General features: G+C 54.7%; 1 protein-coding gene across 1 annotated transcript; it reads left to right on the top strand.

The window, feature by feature from the left end:
- Positions 1 to 6316: 6316 nt before the first annotated feature.
- PROK1 (prokineticin 1) lies at positions 6317 to 11665 on the top strand. The gene is made up of 3 exons (XM_075540299.1): positions 6317 to 6388; positions 8598 to 8723; positions 11546 to 11665. The coding sequence occupies exons 1-3, from the start codon at positions 6317 to 6319 to the stop codon at positions 11663 to 11665; spliced, it is 318 nt and encodes a 105-aa protein (XP_075396414.1).
- The last annotated feature ends 5752 nt before the right edge of the window (positions 11666 to 17417 follow it).

A 17417-nucleotide genomic window follows, 5' to 3' on the forward strand; every position in this document is an offset into this window, starting at 1 on the left:
ATCTAAAAAAGTCCTGAAAACTCAGCTGCAGAATATCTAGTCAGGCTGAGCCACTGGCAGACCCGCTCTAGCCACGGGCAAGAGTCTCAAACAGCCTTACTCACAGGCAGAGACCATTGCAGTCTTCTTATGCTGGGTCGACCTTGAGACTTGGTCAGCTGACCACCCTATAGAAGGGATCTGAACATGTTCTGGGTACAAGTATCTCTTAGATCTCTCTCATGGGAGAAATATACTTTGGTCCTTGGCTTTGCTTGAGAAAGAATTCACTCCAAAGCCTGGTTTGTGATCCAAGTGAGTTTTATGAAAGGTAAAAGAAGATTCAGGTTTGCACAGGCCCCTCAGGGCCCTTCACACTGCACGCACGTGGAGTCCTGAGGCCACAGGAGAGGCTGCACGGCCTCCGAGGGGCAGCTTGAGAAGAAGGGCCGCAAGGTCTGGATTCTGGCTTTTCAGGTCCTCAGCTGGGAGGTGTGGTCAACGATCCTGGTCAATCCCATTGGCTGAATTGAATTCACCTGGCCCAGATGGGCCAATCCAGGTATAACACCCACCTAGGTGTACCACCCCTTCCTGGCCGGAAGCGCGAAACTCTGAGCATGCGCAATGGACGGCCCAGACCCTATGCTAGCTACCTAACAGTTCCTGATAGAGATTTCTTCCCTGGCTTCTTGAATGCTGTGGAGGGTCTTTTCCTTCATATGCATTATTTGTGTCTTTGTCTGTATACTGTGATGCTGTAGCCTATCAGTCACAATCAACTCAGTGGAGTGATTTTGGTTAATTCTCAACAAAAAAATCCAAAGAAGACTGGAATAGAAAGGAAATTATTCAGGACATAATTTCAAAATTCTGGACATAATTGCAAAAATCCAACCACCAACATTATACTTCATGGAAATCAGGATCCAGACAAGGGTGCCTGCTCTTACCCCTTCTAATCAATCCTGTATTAGAAGTCTTCCTGTCATGATTAATGTCATATACAAATCGTGTGAGCTATGATCCCCAATAATGTGTGCATGTCCTCTGTTTCGTAATCTTATTTGTCTTATAGTTTTAAGTAATTCCCGCTCCATTTTATATTTTGTAAATCCTAACTTTGAACCTTGTTGATGCCCTAGTCTCTCATCCCTTGGGCATGTCATGAGAAAAGATGAGGGCCCAGAGAGTACCCCAGGCTTGGTGCAGTGGAGGCTCGGTGATAAAGAAGATCCCTGATGAGATGGATTGACATCACGAGCAACAGTGAGCTCAGACACAACCACTGTAACGATGGTGCAGGGCCGGTGTTTTCTGTTGTACGTGGGGCCGCAACCTAACCACACCTAACCACCTAACCACAGCCACAGCCACAGCCACAGGGCCGACTCCTTCTCTGGGTAATGCTTTTAGTGGTCTGAAACAAAACACACACGGGCGCAGAGGAAATCAATCAGACTTGTCTGGTAGGAATAGCGTTTCATCCTTTCCCATACGTAAGACTAGTCCCTCCCGGTCCGTTCATTGAACAGCTCCCACTTTTCCGACTCATGGAAATGTACATTTGGGGATCCTTTCTTTCTATTCTACTGAGCCCAGGTGGCACGGCGGTTAAGTGCTCAGCTGGCAACCAAACGGCCTGCAGTTTGAGGGCTAGCTGCCCCCAGGAGAACGATGTGGCAGTCGGCTGCCCCCGCAGTTCCACACCGGAGCTCCTGTACGCTCCCCTTCTCGCGCCTCGGGGGCGTCTCTGTCCCCTGCCTCTCCCTAGCCTTTGTTGAGTCAGTCAAGCGTGTGTGTCTTCTCCCAGTGTCTGTGCTACATCGTTCAGCTAACAAGCAACCCTCATTGGGGCCCAGGAGCACCGGGAGCAATGTTGAAATCCACCTGTATACCAGAAGAGGATCGCTCTCATTCCAGAGAGCAGTGGGATGCAATGGTTGGGAGCTTCTGGGAGGGAAAAAGTGTCGCACCTTCCTCCAGATGCCTGGTTCTGGTGCGGTAAAGTGCTCTGTGGGTGCCTGTTTAGCCGAATTTCGGATGAAAAGAGCCAGAGCCGCCTACATGCCGAGCAACCCAAAGTCTCTTTGGGGATTTCCACGCAGCCGCCCTCTATCCCTCATCCTTCTCTAATTAAGCTGGCTTTCCCTCCAACAGCCGCTTCCAAGAGAAATAAAATGCTTGCCATCCTTGTTATTGGTTTTCTGTTTTGCAAAAGTATTTCTTCCAACCATTCATCACCCCATGCAATCGTAGGGTGGGTGCAGTGCAGGGGCCGGTGGGAGGGTGTGAGCCTGAGAGTCTCCATGCTTTTGAGCATCGTCTCCTGGTGCACTCAACTAGCCCAGGTTGGAAGGTGACCTGTCTGAGATGGGGACAGTCTGTGCAGGGCAACCGGAGTCCACAGAGCTCCTCCGGGTGCCCCAGCACCTGGTGAAAATGCTGCCTTCTCTCCAGGACGTTTTTCTTCTTCAAGAGTCTCTAGGTGGTGCACAAGGTTAATGTGCTCACTGCTAAGTGAAAGGTTAGTGGTTCGAATCCAAGCCACTACTTCCAAAACAACCAAACACCCCAAAGATCGAATACCACTTTACCATGCGGTTGCCATGAGTGGGAATCATGTTGCCCTTCTTCAGAGGAAGTTTTAAGACAGGTTGGGTGTTTCTTGGTTCTCTGGTCACACCTGGCTCCGTGGGACAGGGAGCAGGTGGACCTTACCTCACCTCACGGGGAATTTCACACAAAGGCAAACAGGCCTTATCTATTTATGATAAAAATTGCCAGATGATATTAGATGCTGCCAGGTGCCAGCACTCTACCTGTGCCCCTTCACTTGAAGCCCGAAGGATCGCTTTGACACATAAATTAGATCCAGAGCCCTTCCCTCCCCTGCGCCAAGCCTTCTAATGGCTCCCCTCTCCTGTGTCAAGGTCTTGGCTGGTCCTACAAGGCCTGCTAGGCACAGCCCAGGAGTCTGTTCTTGCTGCAGCCTCTCACTGGACCACTGTGCTCCTCGCTGCTCTTAGAAGGGCCTGCCACAGGGCCTTTGCACTGGCTCTCCCTGCAGGGCTCAGCAAGGCTCACGCCTTTCCTTCATCTGGTTTTTAAAAGTTCCAACGTCATCTCCTCAGAGAGCCCCTCACCCCATTTAAAGCACCACCTGTTGCCGGGCTCTGTTGCCTTCCTTTTTATGGGCACATAGCACACCTGGCCGCTTCATGAGAAATCTGTGTGTCCAGTGCTGTTCTCTCCCACTAGAAGCGAGGTTCCATGAGGGCTTTGTGGTGGTGTGGTTACATGCTGGCCTGCTAACCTCGGGGTCAGCAGTTTGAAACCACTAGCTATTCCCAGGGGGAAATTCAAGGATTTCTACTCCTGCCAAGAGTTTCAGACTCAGAAAACCACGGGGGCGGTTCTCCCCTGCCCGAGAGGGTCTCCCGGAGTCAGCATGGACTCAGCGGCAGTGAACTCGGTCTGGGTTGATCCTCCCAGCACCAAGAGCAAAGCCTTGAATAGAGCAGTATCTCAATAACTCGGTGACTAAATAAATGGATGCGCACTCAGGGAATCGTGATGTGAGTGCTATTACTGTCCCGCTTTACACACGGGCAAACTGAACGCCATTCTCAAGGGCAGGAAGTTGTGAGCGATCTGCGATGAGAAGTTAAGGGTGTCTGGCTCTGGACGCCTAACTCTTAGCTGTTGCGCTGGTTTCTTGCTCTCTGCGCTCAGAAGTGCCGCCTGCTGCTGCTGCTGCCGCCGCCGCTGTAGCTGCTGGGGTGTTGTGGACGAATGTGTGTGGAAAATGCCACAAATTTCATTTTTCTTTTGATGCTTCAAACACATACTTGCAGGTAGTCTCTGACTTACGATGGCGTTTCCTTCTAACTACTCTGTTGTGACATAAGGTAAATATTTATTCAGTTTTCATTAATATTGCCTTTTATTATCAATATCTTTGTAAACCCACTCTTACTTGTCTTTGGGGATTGGCATGAGAATGGAAAACCACTAAATCCACTGCCATCAAGTCGATTCCAACTCACAGTGACCCTATATAGAGTTTCTGAGGCTATCAATCTTTTCGGGAGCAGAAAGCCTCGTCTTTCTCCAAAGGAGCTGCTAGTGGGTTTGAACTGCTGACCCTGCAGTTAGCACCCTAGCATGTAACTCACGACACCACCAAGGCTCCAGCAAATTACATGCTTAAACATAGAACATTAGATGGAGTCCAAATGACTGATGATAGGATGTACAACAAAACAAAGCAGCCGTATAAAAACAGACTGTTATTACGTGTGGCCTGCGGTAACTTGCATACCTATGTGTCTTGGGTAGGTAATCCCTGTGGGATGACCTGTTTTAAGCTAGGAAAGGTCCTGAGCAGTTCTGCAGTGAAGAAGGCGGCTTAATGGTCTAACTCAGTATTTACGCATTCTTGGCCTGAGAAATCTTTTATTTGTTTATGAGTGGATATAACATTTATTGACACATTGAAAAACATGCCTTAGGAAATCCTGGGGTTCCATGTTTGGAGAGAGGCTGGGGTGTCTGGTAAACGATTCTGCTTCTGGGTTAGCTGTGAGAGGGTTAAACTAACCGGGTTCACTAATGTGGTTATTACCCTGTTCGGGGGCTAGCTGCGAGAGTTAGACGAACTGTGACGTTTAGCAGGTGTGTGCTTTGCCCACATAAGATCAGTCTTGTGACACCAACTCCAAGTTTGGAGGGAGGGGCTCCCCTGACCACTCAGGTTTGTAATTCATCAGAAGGACTCACGGACACTGTTAGACATACATGGCGGGGGTTTAAAACCAGTCCAGGGAAGAGCAATAGTGGGCAGAGCTGGGGCCCTTGGGTCCACATGGGAAGCTCTGGGTACAGAGTCATGGGCAGGGTCACCTCCTGCTGGCCACCATGTGTGACCACGTGCACAGATGCTGCCAAACGGGGAAGCTCGCCTGAGCCTTGGTGTGCGGAGTTTTATTTTTTATCACATCCTGCCCGCGTGCCCGACGTTTTGCCCACTCCCTCACAAGACCGTGCTGACAGTTTCCGTCTCTGGGTCTTCTGGAGCTGTGACCGAAAGCACTCAGTGTAACTCTTTTGGGAAGTAGAAGCCTCATTTTCCTCCTGCAGAGCTTCTGGTGTTTTCTATCAACTGACCGAGCAGTTAGCGGGCCCACATGTAACCACTACATGCCCACCACCTAGACCACTTAGAAAACCCAGTGTGGACAGTTCTACTCTGTCACATGGAGTCAGGAGTCACATGGGGTCTATGTGTGTCCGAATGATTTTGAGGGCATCTAACCACAGTGACATAAAAGTCCACACAATTTCATTACACAGCCCTGTATGAAGAAGGCTACACCCAGGCCTTCCCCCGCCTGGCAGGAGGCACGAAGTCCAAACTCTGGCTCCCTTGAGACTGGCCTCTGAGCCCCAGACCCGCCTCATCGCAGCCAAGGCTGTGCTCATGTTCAGCCCCAGCGCCTCCTGGCACCTTTGGCTGCACCCAGCCTAAGCACACTTCTCTGCAGCATGCTGAGAGAAGATGGACCTGGCAGGGCTTGCTGGTCACAGGCCCTGTGATCCCTGTCCTAGATGACACCTGTTGGTGTTTGTCCAGAGTCCGTAAAGGAACAATTTCTTAACTGTACCACTCAGGAACATAAAACACATCAAAACTGGCCTTGCTTTCTGACTGCCCCTGTCTCCCACTGGAATTTTAGCTTTCTTGGCCCAACAGAACCTCACCCAGTGTGTCCCCCACCGCCCCGAACCCCGCACATGCACGGAGCCTGCCGTGAGTACCCAGATCATCTCTGTGGGCTTGCAGGTCTGACTGAACCCATCATCCTGTAAACTGTACGGCTTCATGCGCAGAAGGATAAACAACCACGTTGTAAACCTCTTCATTCATTACCCAAGTCCCCCGCCTGCCCTAAGCTGGAGAGAAGGATGTTTCAGAGGCAGAGAAGAGTACCGACGGGAAAGTATATGTCATGCAGCTCAATCTCTGCGATCTTGGGAGACGCGGTGTCCCCATCAACGCCCCAAAGGACTCGCTTCTGTTGGTTTGGATGGTGATTTGCTGCCATGCCATGAGGGACTCCGGGCTCGTCCTGGTCTCTGAGCTCGTGTGGACAACATCAGCAGCGAGGGGCAAGGGCAGAGCAGTCCTGGGCCAGCCATATAAATCTGGGAGGGGGCGGGAGTGCCTGGCCTTCCAGCTCCACAGGCAGGCAGGAGGCTGAGCGCTCTGGAGGCAGCGGGAGGCAGCGGAGCAGACGGGAGCAGACGCGGACTGCCTGCACCCGCCCCAGTGACCATGAGAACGGCGGCACACGTTTTAATCATGCTCCTTCTAATAGCTTTCTCGGACTGCGCGGTGATTACCGGGGTAAGTCGACTGACGCTCTTAAGCCCTGGGATGGGGGCAGGTGACAGGGATTGCATGGGCTGCAAACAAACACAGGGACGAAGTGGGCAATTCTCTTGGCTCGACGCACCACAACCCCCCAAAGGGACCGGGGTGGGCAGTTAGCCAACAGACACTGGATGTCACAGCTCTTCAGCTTAGCTGGCCCTCACTCGACTAAACCGCATGTGCCCCGAGAAGCTGCGTGCAAATCAGATCCTTTTAAAAATGCAGGATTGGCGAGCACTGCCATTGTGGAGTGGTTCTCATTGCGTCATACGGGATTCCTTGTGAAGGTCAATTAGCACTCCCTCATTGATCTTTCATGGAGTCCTGGTGGCGGTGGTTCAGCGCCTGGCTGCCAATCGAAAGGCTGGCAGGTCCATTTCAGTCAGTCGTCGTGGGGCGGGAGAAAGATGAGGCTGTCTGCCTTGGCACACATGACCACCCTGGCCATCCTGGGGCTGGCCTGTTCCCCTCTGTGCTTCTCAGCCCCACCGGGTCACCAAGACTCAGAACTCACTCAACAGCAAGGGACGGTCCAGTTTGTTTGCTTAATTTGTCTTTTGTGTTGACCTTTGGTTTTCATGTCTTGTCTAGACTGCTGGCCAAGTGAATTAACAGAACACATTGACTTCATTAAAGGCAGCTTAGCTTATTAGTGGCTATTGTGTCAGTTGAGCCTCTGCTTTTTCTCGGGATCGCCCCCTTTCCTTGGCTCTGTTTGTGGTTTCCCTCGGTGGCCAGTTCTAATCGGAATAGGAGAGGCGTCAGCATTTGGCCTCCATCAGTGCTCAGCTCACCAGCACAACTCCGACCTCCAAAGAGATGAGTCCCACGCAGTGCGGCATCCCAGACCCCGGAATGTGGGTTCTTAAACCCAGATGGTTTCGCTGAAGGTCCCCTCATCTGGGGCACATGTCATGTTTGCACAGTGGATGTCTTCTTAATAAAACAGAGTCATCTTTCCCCGGAGAGCCTCCCAGATAAAAGCCGCTAGACAAAAGGAGGGAAGTTCACTTTATTTTATTTACTTATTTATTTATGGGAAGTTCACTTTTATTGAAAGCCCCTCCAACTTTATTTTCCCATGGAAAACGGAACTGTCGAGAAACACCAAGCAGTTGCTAGAATCAGATTAGTTTGAATGTTTGCAGAAGGGGACACTTCTGTCTTTGGCTTTAAAGGGACAATACTGAGTTTGAAAGGACAAATATTAAAGGCGATGCGTTTGAGACCCAAGGCATGAATACAATTGTTTGGATGAATTGACCTCTTGAACACAAGCCTGGGAAGGCTGTCCTCCCACTATGTAGCCGGAAGCTCTCGGGGAGTGCAGCCTGTGAGCACTGCTTTGGTGATCTCGCAGTGAGAGACTCCAGGTTAACCTCACACACCAGTGAGAGCAACATTTGCCAGGAGAAAGGCGGGAAGCCTCTTCAGAGAACAGCATTCAAATGGGCCCATTGAAAGGAGCAAGGAGAGAGAGCCGGGAAAGAGGAAGTGATCAAGTGATGTGCACAGTGGTTAGAACAGGGCGAGAGGCAGCTCAGCCCCCTTCCCTGCAGTCCAGGTGTCTATCTGCCCGGCCAGGCGGTCCAGGTCTGCCTCTTAGGCAGAGCCTAGATGCGACTGTCTCCACTCTCTCCCACTCCCTGGACAAGATGGGCTCCCAAATTAGGACGATGGTGTGACAGCAGCCCCTCCTTCAGGGGAGAAAAGTCAAGTGGGGCTCTGCGTGGGGCCCTGCGGGGCCAGGTGACTGAGAAAGCTACCAAGACCCCCTTGAAGGGGCACCAAGCAGAGGCGCTGGGCCAGGACTCCAGGTGTTTATCAGAGCCATCAAGCTACCCAGGTAGTCAGGTCTCCTTGACCACTGTGGTCCATGAAATCCAGCCAGCATCCACTGAGCATCTGCGGTGTGTCGGCCCCTGGCCAAGGGCCAAGGCTCACACTCAAGACTGCCGTGCCTCTTCTAGTCTTGTCAGCAAAGGGGAACAGCTGTCCCTAGCGTGGCCTCAGAGGAGCAGTGCACATCCCTCTGAGCCCTGCACTGCCTGCAGGTAGGGGTGGGGTGGGGAGGGGGGCGGTCGAAAAGCACACAGCATCCTCCCCCCTGACAAGGACTCTCGGGCCCTCTTGTTTCTCTTGGCGGCACTCAAGGGCTGGCCCCTCTGTTTCCCTCCTACAGGCCTGTGAGCTGGACGTCCAGTGCGGGGCGGGGACCTGCTGCGCCATCAGCCTGTGGCTGCGCGGACTGCGCATGTGCACCCCGCGGGGGCGGGAAGGGGAGCGGTGCCACCCTGGCAGTCACAAGGTATCGCAGGACGGGGTGCCTGGGGCTGGTTCTGGGAGGAGGCCGTGGCTGCCCACGCGGGTGCATGCGGGGGTGCGGGTGGGGGCACCTGGCCGTCCGCGAAAGTGCTGCTGCTGTGGGCACCACCTCCAAACACCCCCCTTCCTCGGTGCCCGGCAGATTATAATTCATAACCCCGAATACGTATTTGTCTACAGTCCCAGCGGGGTGATCACCTGCTCACCGGGTTCGTTTGCTCACCTGTAACCGAAAGGTTGGCGGTTTGAGGCCCCCTAGAGGTGCCTCGGAGGAAAGGCGTGGTGATCTGCTTCTGGAAAAAAAGAAAATCAAACCTAGTTCGTTCCCACTGGGGTCGTTGCTAACTCACAGCGACCTTCTAGGACAGGGAAGAGCTGCCTCGTGGGTTTCTGAGACTGTAGCTTTTTACAGGAGTAGAAAGTCCCATCTTTCTCACGAGGAGCGGCGGTGGTTTGCGACTGCCGACCATGCCGTTATCAGCCCATTGGGTACCCACTACGCCAGCAGGGCCCCTCTCCGAAAAACCAGTCTCTGAAAATCCCAACACACACGAGCCAACGTGAGTCGGAACCAGCTCACCAGGCCCTGGCTTGGTGGGATGTGTGCGCAGGACCTGACATTTCCCATGTGCAAGCTTCTAATACGGGGTGGAGGAGTCCCTCTGTGCTCCCACCCTCACAGCAACCCCAGGCAAGCGCGCTGGGACACCCCCTTGCAGGGGAAAAACCTGGGGTACTGCCAGTCATGTGACTTGCTCAGGCACACAGGCAATGAGAAGACAAGGGTGGGGGGCAGCGTTGTGGGTGGTGGGAGAACCGGTCCCAGAGGCTGTTAGATTTGGGGCTGAGCAGTCAGCATAATTGCTCTAGGACTCAGCTTCCCCATCTTTACAGTGAACAGGGCACAGAGATGTCGCTGAAAGTCTCTCTCAGACCTGACCCAGTCTGATATGGAAACACTCTGCTTTGTAAGTTTCCTGTCAAATAGAGTTTCCTGTCAGGAACAGGAAGTGAGATCCACAGAACGGCCTCTCGGGATAGAGTGAGGCAAGATGATGCCAAGGGCATCCACTCTTTTATGTCCTAAGGGCTTTGCTCACCTGCCCCTGGTCCTGCCCTGCCCCTGGTCCTGCCCTGCCCCTGCCCTTGGACAGCCGTCTCCCAGCTCTGAGGATTAAGGGCGGCTCATGCTAAGTGCCAGCCAAGCGTAGGCCTGGGAAGAGGCTGGGAAGGAGAGGGTCCAGGCCTGTAGCCACCTTCCCTGGGCTTGGGGGCCTCAGAATCTTTGGTCCCCGGACCCTTGCTGAACCCAAGAGCCCTGGCTTAAAATGAGCCTTGGGTACGTTCCAGCAATTGCTCTCCCATCCCAACTGCCAAGGGGATGTGGGACACCATCCTCTTCACCTGGGGGGTGGGGGGTGTGAACTCTAGAGTTGAGTCACCGAGAGGCTCAATATGTGGTCAGTGGTCGCACAGTTGGAAAGTGATGAACCTAGAATTGGATCCCAGGTCATCTGACTCAGCCAAACTCCTGACTGCTGCTCATAAATAACCACTGATGGCTTCGCAGTGGTGAGGGCGCCCCAGGTGGTGAGTGCCAGAGGATAGGAGCCAGCAGTGTCCCTGACACCACCACAGTGTCTGGCACATAAGAAACGTGTAGTCCCGCTGGTTCTCTAAGAGTTGGACTGCTGATCACAAGGTTGTCAGTTCAAACCCACCGGCCTCTCCAAGGGAGAAAGATGAGGCTGCTCCTGTAAAGCCTCACAGCCTCAGAAACCCGAGTCAGGGCCACGATGAGTTTGAATCTACCTGAAGGCAGTGAGTGGGGTAGGTGTCTAGGGCTGATGGCCACGAAGAGGGTGGCTTCTAAAATGTCCCATGTGGCACAGTTTGACCTCAACTGTGAACTGGAAGGCTGGGATGTGGAACCCGCTCAGAGGCACCCAGAAGGAAAGCCCAGGAGATTGGCTTCTATGCGGATGACAACCAACCCCCCACCCAATGAAGCAATCCTGCTCTGTGGCCCACGGGCTTGCCAGCCACTGGAATTAACTTCACAACAATGCTCTTTTGGCTTGTTTCTTGGTGGTCTCAAAGAACACACGTTGGTTTTCTCACAGTCCTGCAGGCTAGCAGTCTGAATTCACAGCAGAGGCAGAGCCGTGCTCGCTCTGGTCTAGGCTCTAGGGGGCCGGTCTTCCTCTGTGTTTTAGTTTCCAGTGGCCCCGGTGTTTTGTCTTTGGTGTGTCGTGGCTTGTTGATCTAGCTTCACGTGAAGGTCTTCCCTCCGTGTCACTTCTCCTCTTCTATGAGGACATCACTTACATGGTCATACTCCAGTATGACCTCCTGTTAATTTAGCTGATGACATCCACAAAGATCCCCATGGCAAACAAGGTTACATTCACAGGTACCCGGTGTGGAATGTGAACATAATCTTTCGCAGGCACGCAGTTCAATCATAACACGTGCAGTAAGTGGTTTCCAGTCAACCGATGTGTGTGCGCACACATGCACGTGCATGTGTGCAGCGCCAGCAAGGGGCTGAGGCGGCAGTGTGGGCGTGGAGTGTTGTGACTGAGCACCGTCAGATCGCCTGGGTGTGAATCCTAGTTCTTCCACCAGTTAGCGGTGCAGTCTTGGCAGCTTGCTTAGCCAGCCCGTTCCTCAGTTTCCGGATCTACAACACTATGACTGTGCTGGGTGGGGAGCATTTGCTGGGGGGCTGGGCTGACAGAGACTCCTGCCAGGAGAGGAACCTCCATTTGGTGATGGTGTTGTCGCTCTTCTTTTCTCTCCCAGATCCCCTTCTCTGGAAAACGCCAGCACCACACCTGTCCCTGCCTGCCCAACCTGATCTGCTCCCGGTTCCTGGACGGCAGGTACCGCTGCTCCGTGGACTTGAAGAGCATCAACTTTTAGAAGCATGTGCGGCTCAGCCACCCACGGGCTTCTCCCTGAGCACAGCCGAGCAGTCTCTTCTAGCCCTTTGTCTCCATCACGCGGTCCAGCGTCCCCCCAGCTTCCCACACAGCCTGCCCTCATCCCACGTGCGCAGTGTGTCCATGTACACCACACACACACGTACACACATATGTGCACACTGCACACCTGCTGAGACAGAGTCCACTATGAGTCCTGGCGGGGGGGGGGCAACTTGTGGCCTGAGATGCGTGAGCGGTATTCATACAACCTCCCTAAGGCGGGTGTGTGTGTGTGTGTGCGTGCCTGGAGACATGGTCACGGGTGGGACTGCAAGGTCAGCAACGTGAAACCACTAGCTGCTTTTTGAGAGCAAGACCAGGCTTTCTCCTGCTGCAGCTCTGCCCTGTGCTGTAGGGTGACCAACTTCATGGCAGTGAGCTCGCTTTGGGGTTCCCTGAGAGGCTGGAGCTGGAGAAAGACGAGGCTTTCAGCTCCTATAGTGACAGCCCCAGAAACCCAGAGGGGGCAGTTCTACCCGATCCTGTATAGGGGGTGTGAGTCAATCAGTGTTGACTTGGTGGCAGTGAATTTGTTTCCAGTTTGAGAAGCTGTAATGGACAACCGCCTCCACCCCCCCACCCAGCAGTCCCCAGCACACCCCTGAGTGCAGGTGTGCTCAGGCCCAGGGAGGGAGAAGGGAGCACTTTGTGAGGCTCTCCTTTCCATTGATTAGCCAGCTCCTGAGCTCATCAGCACCCCCTTCTGGTCAGTGGACAGCCTTACTGCCTGGAGCCAGCCTCTGGTCTCCTGCTGCTCCCCAGCCATGGCCGCACTATGTCCAAGGCCCCTCTTGGCCCACTGTACCTGTTAGCCAGTGAATCCCAGTCGCCCAGGTCTCCCCCTTAAAATGCAAATGGTTGCAGTGCGATCTGACTGGCTGTGCACATTTTAGGGGACAAGTAGGGAGTCACCTAAAAGGAGCTCTTTTCAAAGGAAGCTAGGAGCCCCGGTGGGTGGGTGGCCTGTGTATTGGGCTGCTGCCCGCGCCACCAGCTGCTCCTCGGGAGAAAGACGATGGGAAGTTCTACTCCCGTAAAGAGTTACAGCCTCAGAGACCCTCAGGGGCGGTTCCACCCTGTCCTAGAGGGTCAGTCTGAGCTGGAATGGACTGGAAGGCAGTGAGGATTTGGGCCTTTTTCGCTGCCCGGGACTGGGGGAGGTTCAGGCTGGCCCAGGCATGGATGCGAAACCCGGGGGGACAACTTCCCTGGCGACTGATTCCACGTGTGCGTGCCACAGTAGAACTGTGCTCCACGGGCTAGCAAATGATTTACAAGCAGCTCGCTCAGGCCTCCCCCCGCCCCCCCAGGCGCTTCTGGGTGAACTTGAACATCAACCTCAGCCGAGTATGTTAATTGTGCACTCCTCACAGGCAGCGAGCACCAGGAGGCTACACCCAGGCCCTGGTCCTGGCTCTGCCAGCTTGTCTCGAGAGCAAGGCTGCCCTGGAAGTTGGGTCCCAGGGGCTCTGTTCTCGTCAGAACACCCACTCAGCACTGGACCACCGTGGCAAGGAGTGCAGCCCACTGCCCTGGCCTCAGAATAAAAGCATGAATCCTGACTCGAGGCTGTGGCATTCCTGGGGCCCTTGACTGTGTGCGGACTCAGGGTGGAGGGTGGTGGGTGGCAGGGTCCACCCGGGCTGTGTCCAGGTGGGGTCAGAGTCACTGCAGGTGCTCCTCCAGGCCAATCTTTTAGAGAAGGCGAGTGGGCAGGGCTCCTGAGTTGGACCGGACCAGACCACAGGCTCCTGTTGTTTGGAAGGCAGGGGAGGTTGGCTCCGGAGCCGGGAGGGAGGCTAGGCTCCCCTGGGTTTGCTGAGCTGGTGGCGGGAATGGAAAGACTCCACTGGTGTCCAATTGCAACTCCCATTCCTGAAGTTGGGTCCCCTTTGCGCTGCATAAAATGACCTACGGGGCACCACGTCATGTCCGAAGGGAGAATTACCACAAAGTTATAAGGTGAGGAGAAGAGATGTAATTTGGCTTACGTGGTAATGAGAGAAGAGGTGGGAAAACAGACCCTCCATCACAGCTACATCTGCCCAGTCCATAGAATAATACAAGACCAACCGCATAGATCCCAATCCTTCCAGCAGACAAGCTAATCACTCACAATAAGCTAACGACTGGCAGAGGTCTTTGATACACGTTTCATGGGAGGGCCAGTCGGGGGTGGTGGGTTTTTGGGTTGATGCAATAGGCCAGAAAGGGGGAGGCAGAAGGAAGACTACTTGTTCTGTGGCTCACAGATTAGTTCTGAGGCAGGCTCCCTCTCGCAGTGCTCCTGGTGATTTCGAACTGCCAACCATGTGGGTCGCAGTCTAACACATCACCACTACATCCCAGGGCTGCTATAGGGTCGCCAGCAGGAGGAGTGGACTGGATGGCCAAGGCTTTGGTTTGGTTTTCTCTTCATTCCCAGGGAACCCTTGCAGCTCCGACTTGTGGTGTCTGGCGCCATCTAGTGCCCTCAGGGGAAGGTAGCAAGGAGAAGGTGGATGGGGGCAGGGTGGGGGTAGGTAGCTGGAGCCTCAGCGGACAGGGGCCAACCTGGGCCCCCGCAGATAGCCCTCCAGGGTGCCGATGCAAAGCTTGAGAGAGGAACAGCGGGCTGTGCAGAGGACTGCCACCCCTGGACCACAGAGAGTCCTTGGGGTCCCAGATCATTCTAGATACTTCTTTCCCAGGAGGAGCAGCCATCAGCTTCCTGTTGGCATTTCAGGGCCATCTCCTTTGGCGACATGTCCTCTCGCAGCTTCCTCGGGATTCAGAAGAAAGAGGTGGGGCGGGGCGGGGCGGGGCAGGGCCAGAGCAACACACTTCAAGTGCCCATCTCTGTATCAGTCAGTTCAGGCAGAGCTGCCACCCGACTCCTCGTCTCCACAGCTGAAGCTCGATGTCAGTGGATTTCCCCTGCCCCTCCTGTCTCTTTTCCGGAACGCCCCATCCAGCTGGCCGCCAAAAACCGTCCCTAAGCACCTGTAGACCCTGCCCCTTCCTTCTGGCCCTGACTGCTTTCCCTATGTCTTCCAAGCCTTGTCCTTCCCGAAATCTACCCTACACCTTTACCCCTGCTGAAGAGCCTCCTCCAGCTTCCACTGGCCACAGGAGACCGTCCCAGCCCTCGGCACGGAGCTCTGGGTGACCCGGCCTGCCTACCTCTCCCTGCATCTCCCACCGGGCTTGTCGGCTTTAGACCATCTGCCGGTCAGGGGAGGTGCACGCGTGGTGTTGCCGGCGCTGGTTTCTCTGCAGGAATGTGCCTTCTGTTCTCCTTCTCTGCTGTCTGGCACCCCCACTTCATCTTTCCAGACAGACCCAAGCGCAGCCCTCCCCAGCCCTGCGATCCAACAACACGCAAGCATCTTGTACACAGCTCAGGTACAGCATTGGCACCTGCTCTTAGAAAACAAGGCCTCCTGAGGGCTGTTTTCACCGGAGGGGAGAGGAAGGGGGGTGTCTAGCTACCCTGGGGTCCCCAAGTGGAATGACCAAACAGTGGCTGCTGAAGCTGGCCAACCAGACCACAGGGGTCTCACCTGGGAGGCAGACCACCCCATCTGGTCCTGTAGGTGGGCCTCCCTGCAGCGGACCAGCAGAGACCAGGCGGCCCTCAGCCTGGGTCTGTGGGGACAGTTTTAAAAGCTGCCTTGAACACAGAGCACATTCCTACTTCAGCTCAGTTAGAACATCCATAGATGGAATCGCTGAGGTCTTGAGGCCCGGGGCCAAAGAGAGGCCAGGCCACTCAGTGGTGGGAGAGGCAGAGAGGGGTGGAGAGGCTCTGGGCCCTAACTCCAGTGCAGGGACCTGCTAGTTTCCAGCATCCCCTCAGTGCCTTCACCTGAGACCAACTGTGACCCTGGTGTGTACCAAGGCCACGACTGCTCTTGCCAACACAGGTGAAACCCAGAGTACTTGAGTAATAATGTTGGTGGGTGGCCTGCCATCCTGTGCCAGCCCCTCCAGCTCCCAGGGTGCACAGGACGGCAATCTGGGCCTGCACTGTGGAGTGTGGCTGATGGCAGAGGGAAGCTGGGGGAGGAGGCAGGAGCCCAGACCCTGCCAGCATCGGGGACAGAGAGACTGGCTCAGGAATGAGCCCTGAACACGTTGGGGACACAGGTGGAGATTGGCTGGGGTGGGGTGGGATGTGGACTCTGGCAGCAGAGAGGGCCCCTAAAGGCTATTTGGCTTGAGCGGTTTCTAGTTACTGGAAGTGGACAGTAGTTAAAGCTTGTTTGTTGGCTAAACAAACAAAACACCCCAAACCATAAAAACCCACTTCACTGCCATCCAGTCAATGCTGACTCTTTCTCCTGAGGAGCGGCCGGCCAGCAGCTTCAAACTGCTGACCTTGCAGTTAGCAGGCAGATGTGTAACCACTACGACACGAGGGCTCCAGTGATCGGTTAGGGGTTCTTTTACTGCCCGGGGAACAGTGATGCCAGCTGCTGGAGGGCGGGGACTTCGGCTTGTGTGTGTCAGAGAGCTGGCATGTGGAAGCGTTCAATCACGCTGACTGAATGAGGGAATGAATGAAGCAGCAGCACAGGAGGCTTACTCTCTTGGAGGGGAGGGGCTGGGGGTCTCAGGCCTCGGTAGTTCGCGCTGTCACAGCCTACCCCCTCCCCCCAGCCCACTCAGGGCCCCTTCGGGCTCTCCACACCAGAGGGCAATTGGCACGGACAGGAGGCAACACTCGCCGCGGGCCTGGGAGGCGATGGTGAGGGGGGCGGGAAAGCAGAGACCCCTCTGCTCCTTGCGGAGATCCCCTCCCACAATGCACCTGCCATCTCATTGTCTTGGACAGACTGGGTAGTGGTGGGGGCGAGCGGTGGGCTTCCTGTGTAGGAGAAGGGCCGTGGACTGTAAGACCAGAGGAAGGGGCCGGGTCCCAGCAGCCCTGGGAAGGGGCTGAGTGTGCCAGTCCCTAGAGCCCACCAGCAAAGAAGGGTTGGCACAAACAGGAATGGAGGCCAGAGGCCAGAGCTTGGAACCTGTGTGGGAGGGAGGGTCCCCCAGGGGCCAAAACAAGATGAAGGGCCAGTTGCTGGGAAGCCTTGCGCCACTCGAGTATTTGACGCTGAACATGAGATAGTGGAGCAGAGAGAATTCCAATCAGTTCATGATCAAGCAAGCACAACCTGAGCACAACTGATCGCCATTTCTCTGGTCAAGTGACCCCTGTGAAGGTCTCCACGCCAGGCTCCAGGAGGCGCTGACTAGAAGTGGGGCCCAAGGAGGATGCAGGAAGCAGAGTCAGACATCAGTTCATTGCAGTCGCCAGGCCGGTGGACTTGAGTCAGCAGACAGCACAGTGTTTGAGTCGGCGTGTGTGTTGCTCTCGGGGGCGATGGCTGGGACAGGACAGGAGGAGAGGGTCAAAGTCTTGGAGGCTGAAATAGAGTTTATTGTGCCAACCTGGCCAATAAGCACATGTGGGGTTTATTGAAGGGCAGAGGGATAAATGGCTCCGTGAGCCTCACCTTTCTAGTTCTTGCGTCTCTTGCTTTCTGATGGTTGGGCCAGGGTGCAGCTGCCTTAGCCTGCTTCAGCTGGCAAGGCTCACTTCCTGCAAGACATCCCTGAGGGGAAGCCACATGCACCTACCCGATGGAGCCCTGGGTGCTGGAGCAGCCATATGGAGACCCCTGCCAGTGCTGATGTGCTTATACGTAGTTCAC

This window comes from Tenrec ecaudatus, chromosome 1, assembly GCF_050624435.1.
Source record: "Tenrec ecaudatus isolate mTenEca1 chromosome 1, mTenEca1.hap1, whole genome shotgun sequence".
Lineage (NCBI taxonomy): Eukaryota > Metazoa > Chordata > Mammalia > Afrosoricida > Tenrecidae > Tenrec > Tenrec ecaudatus.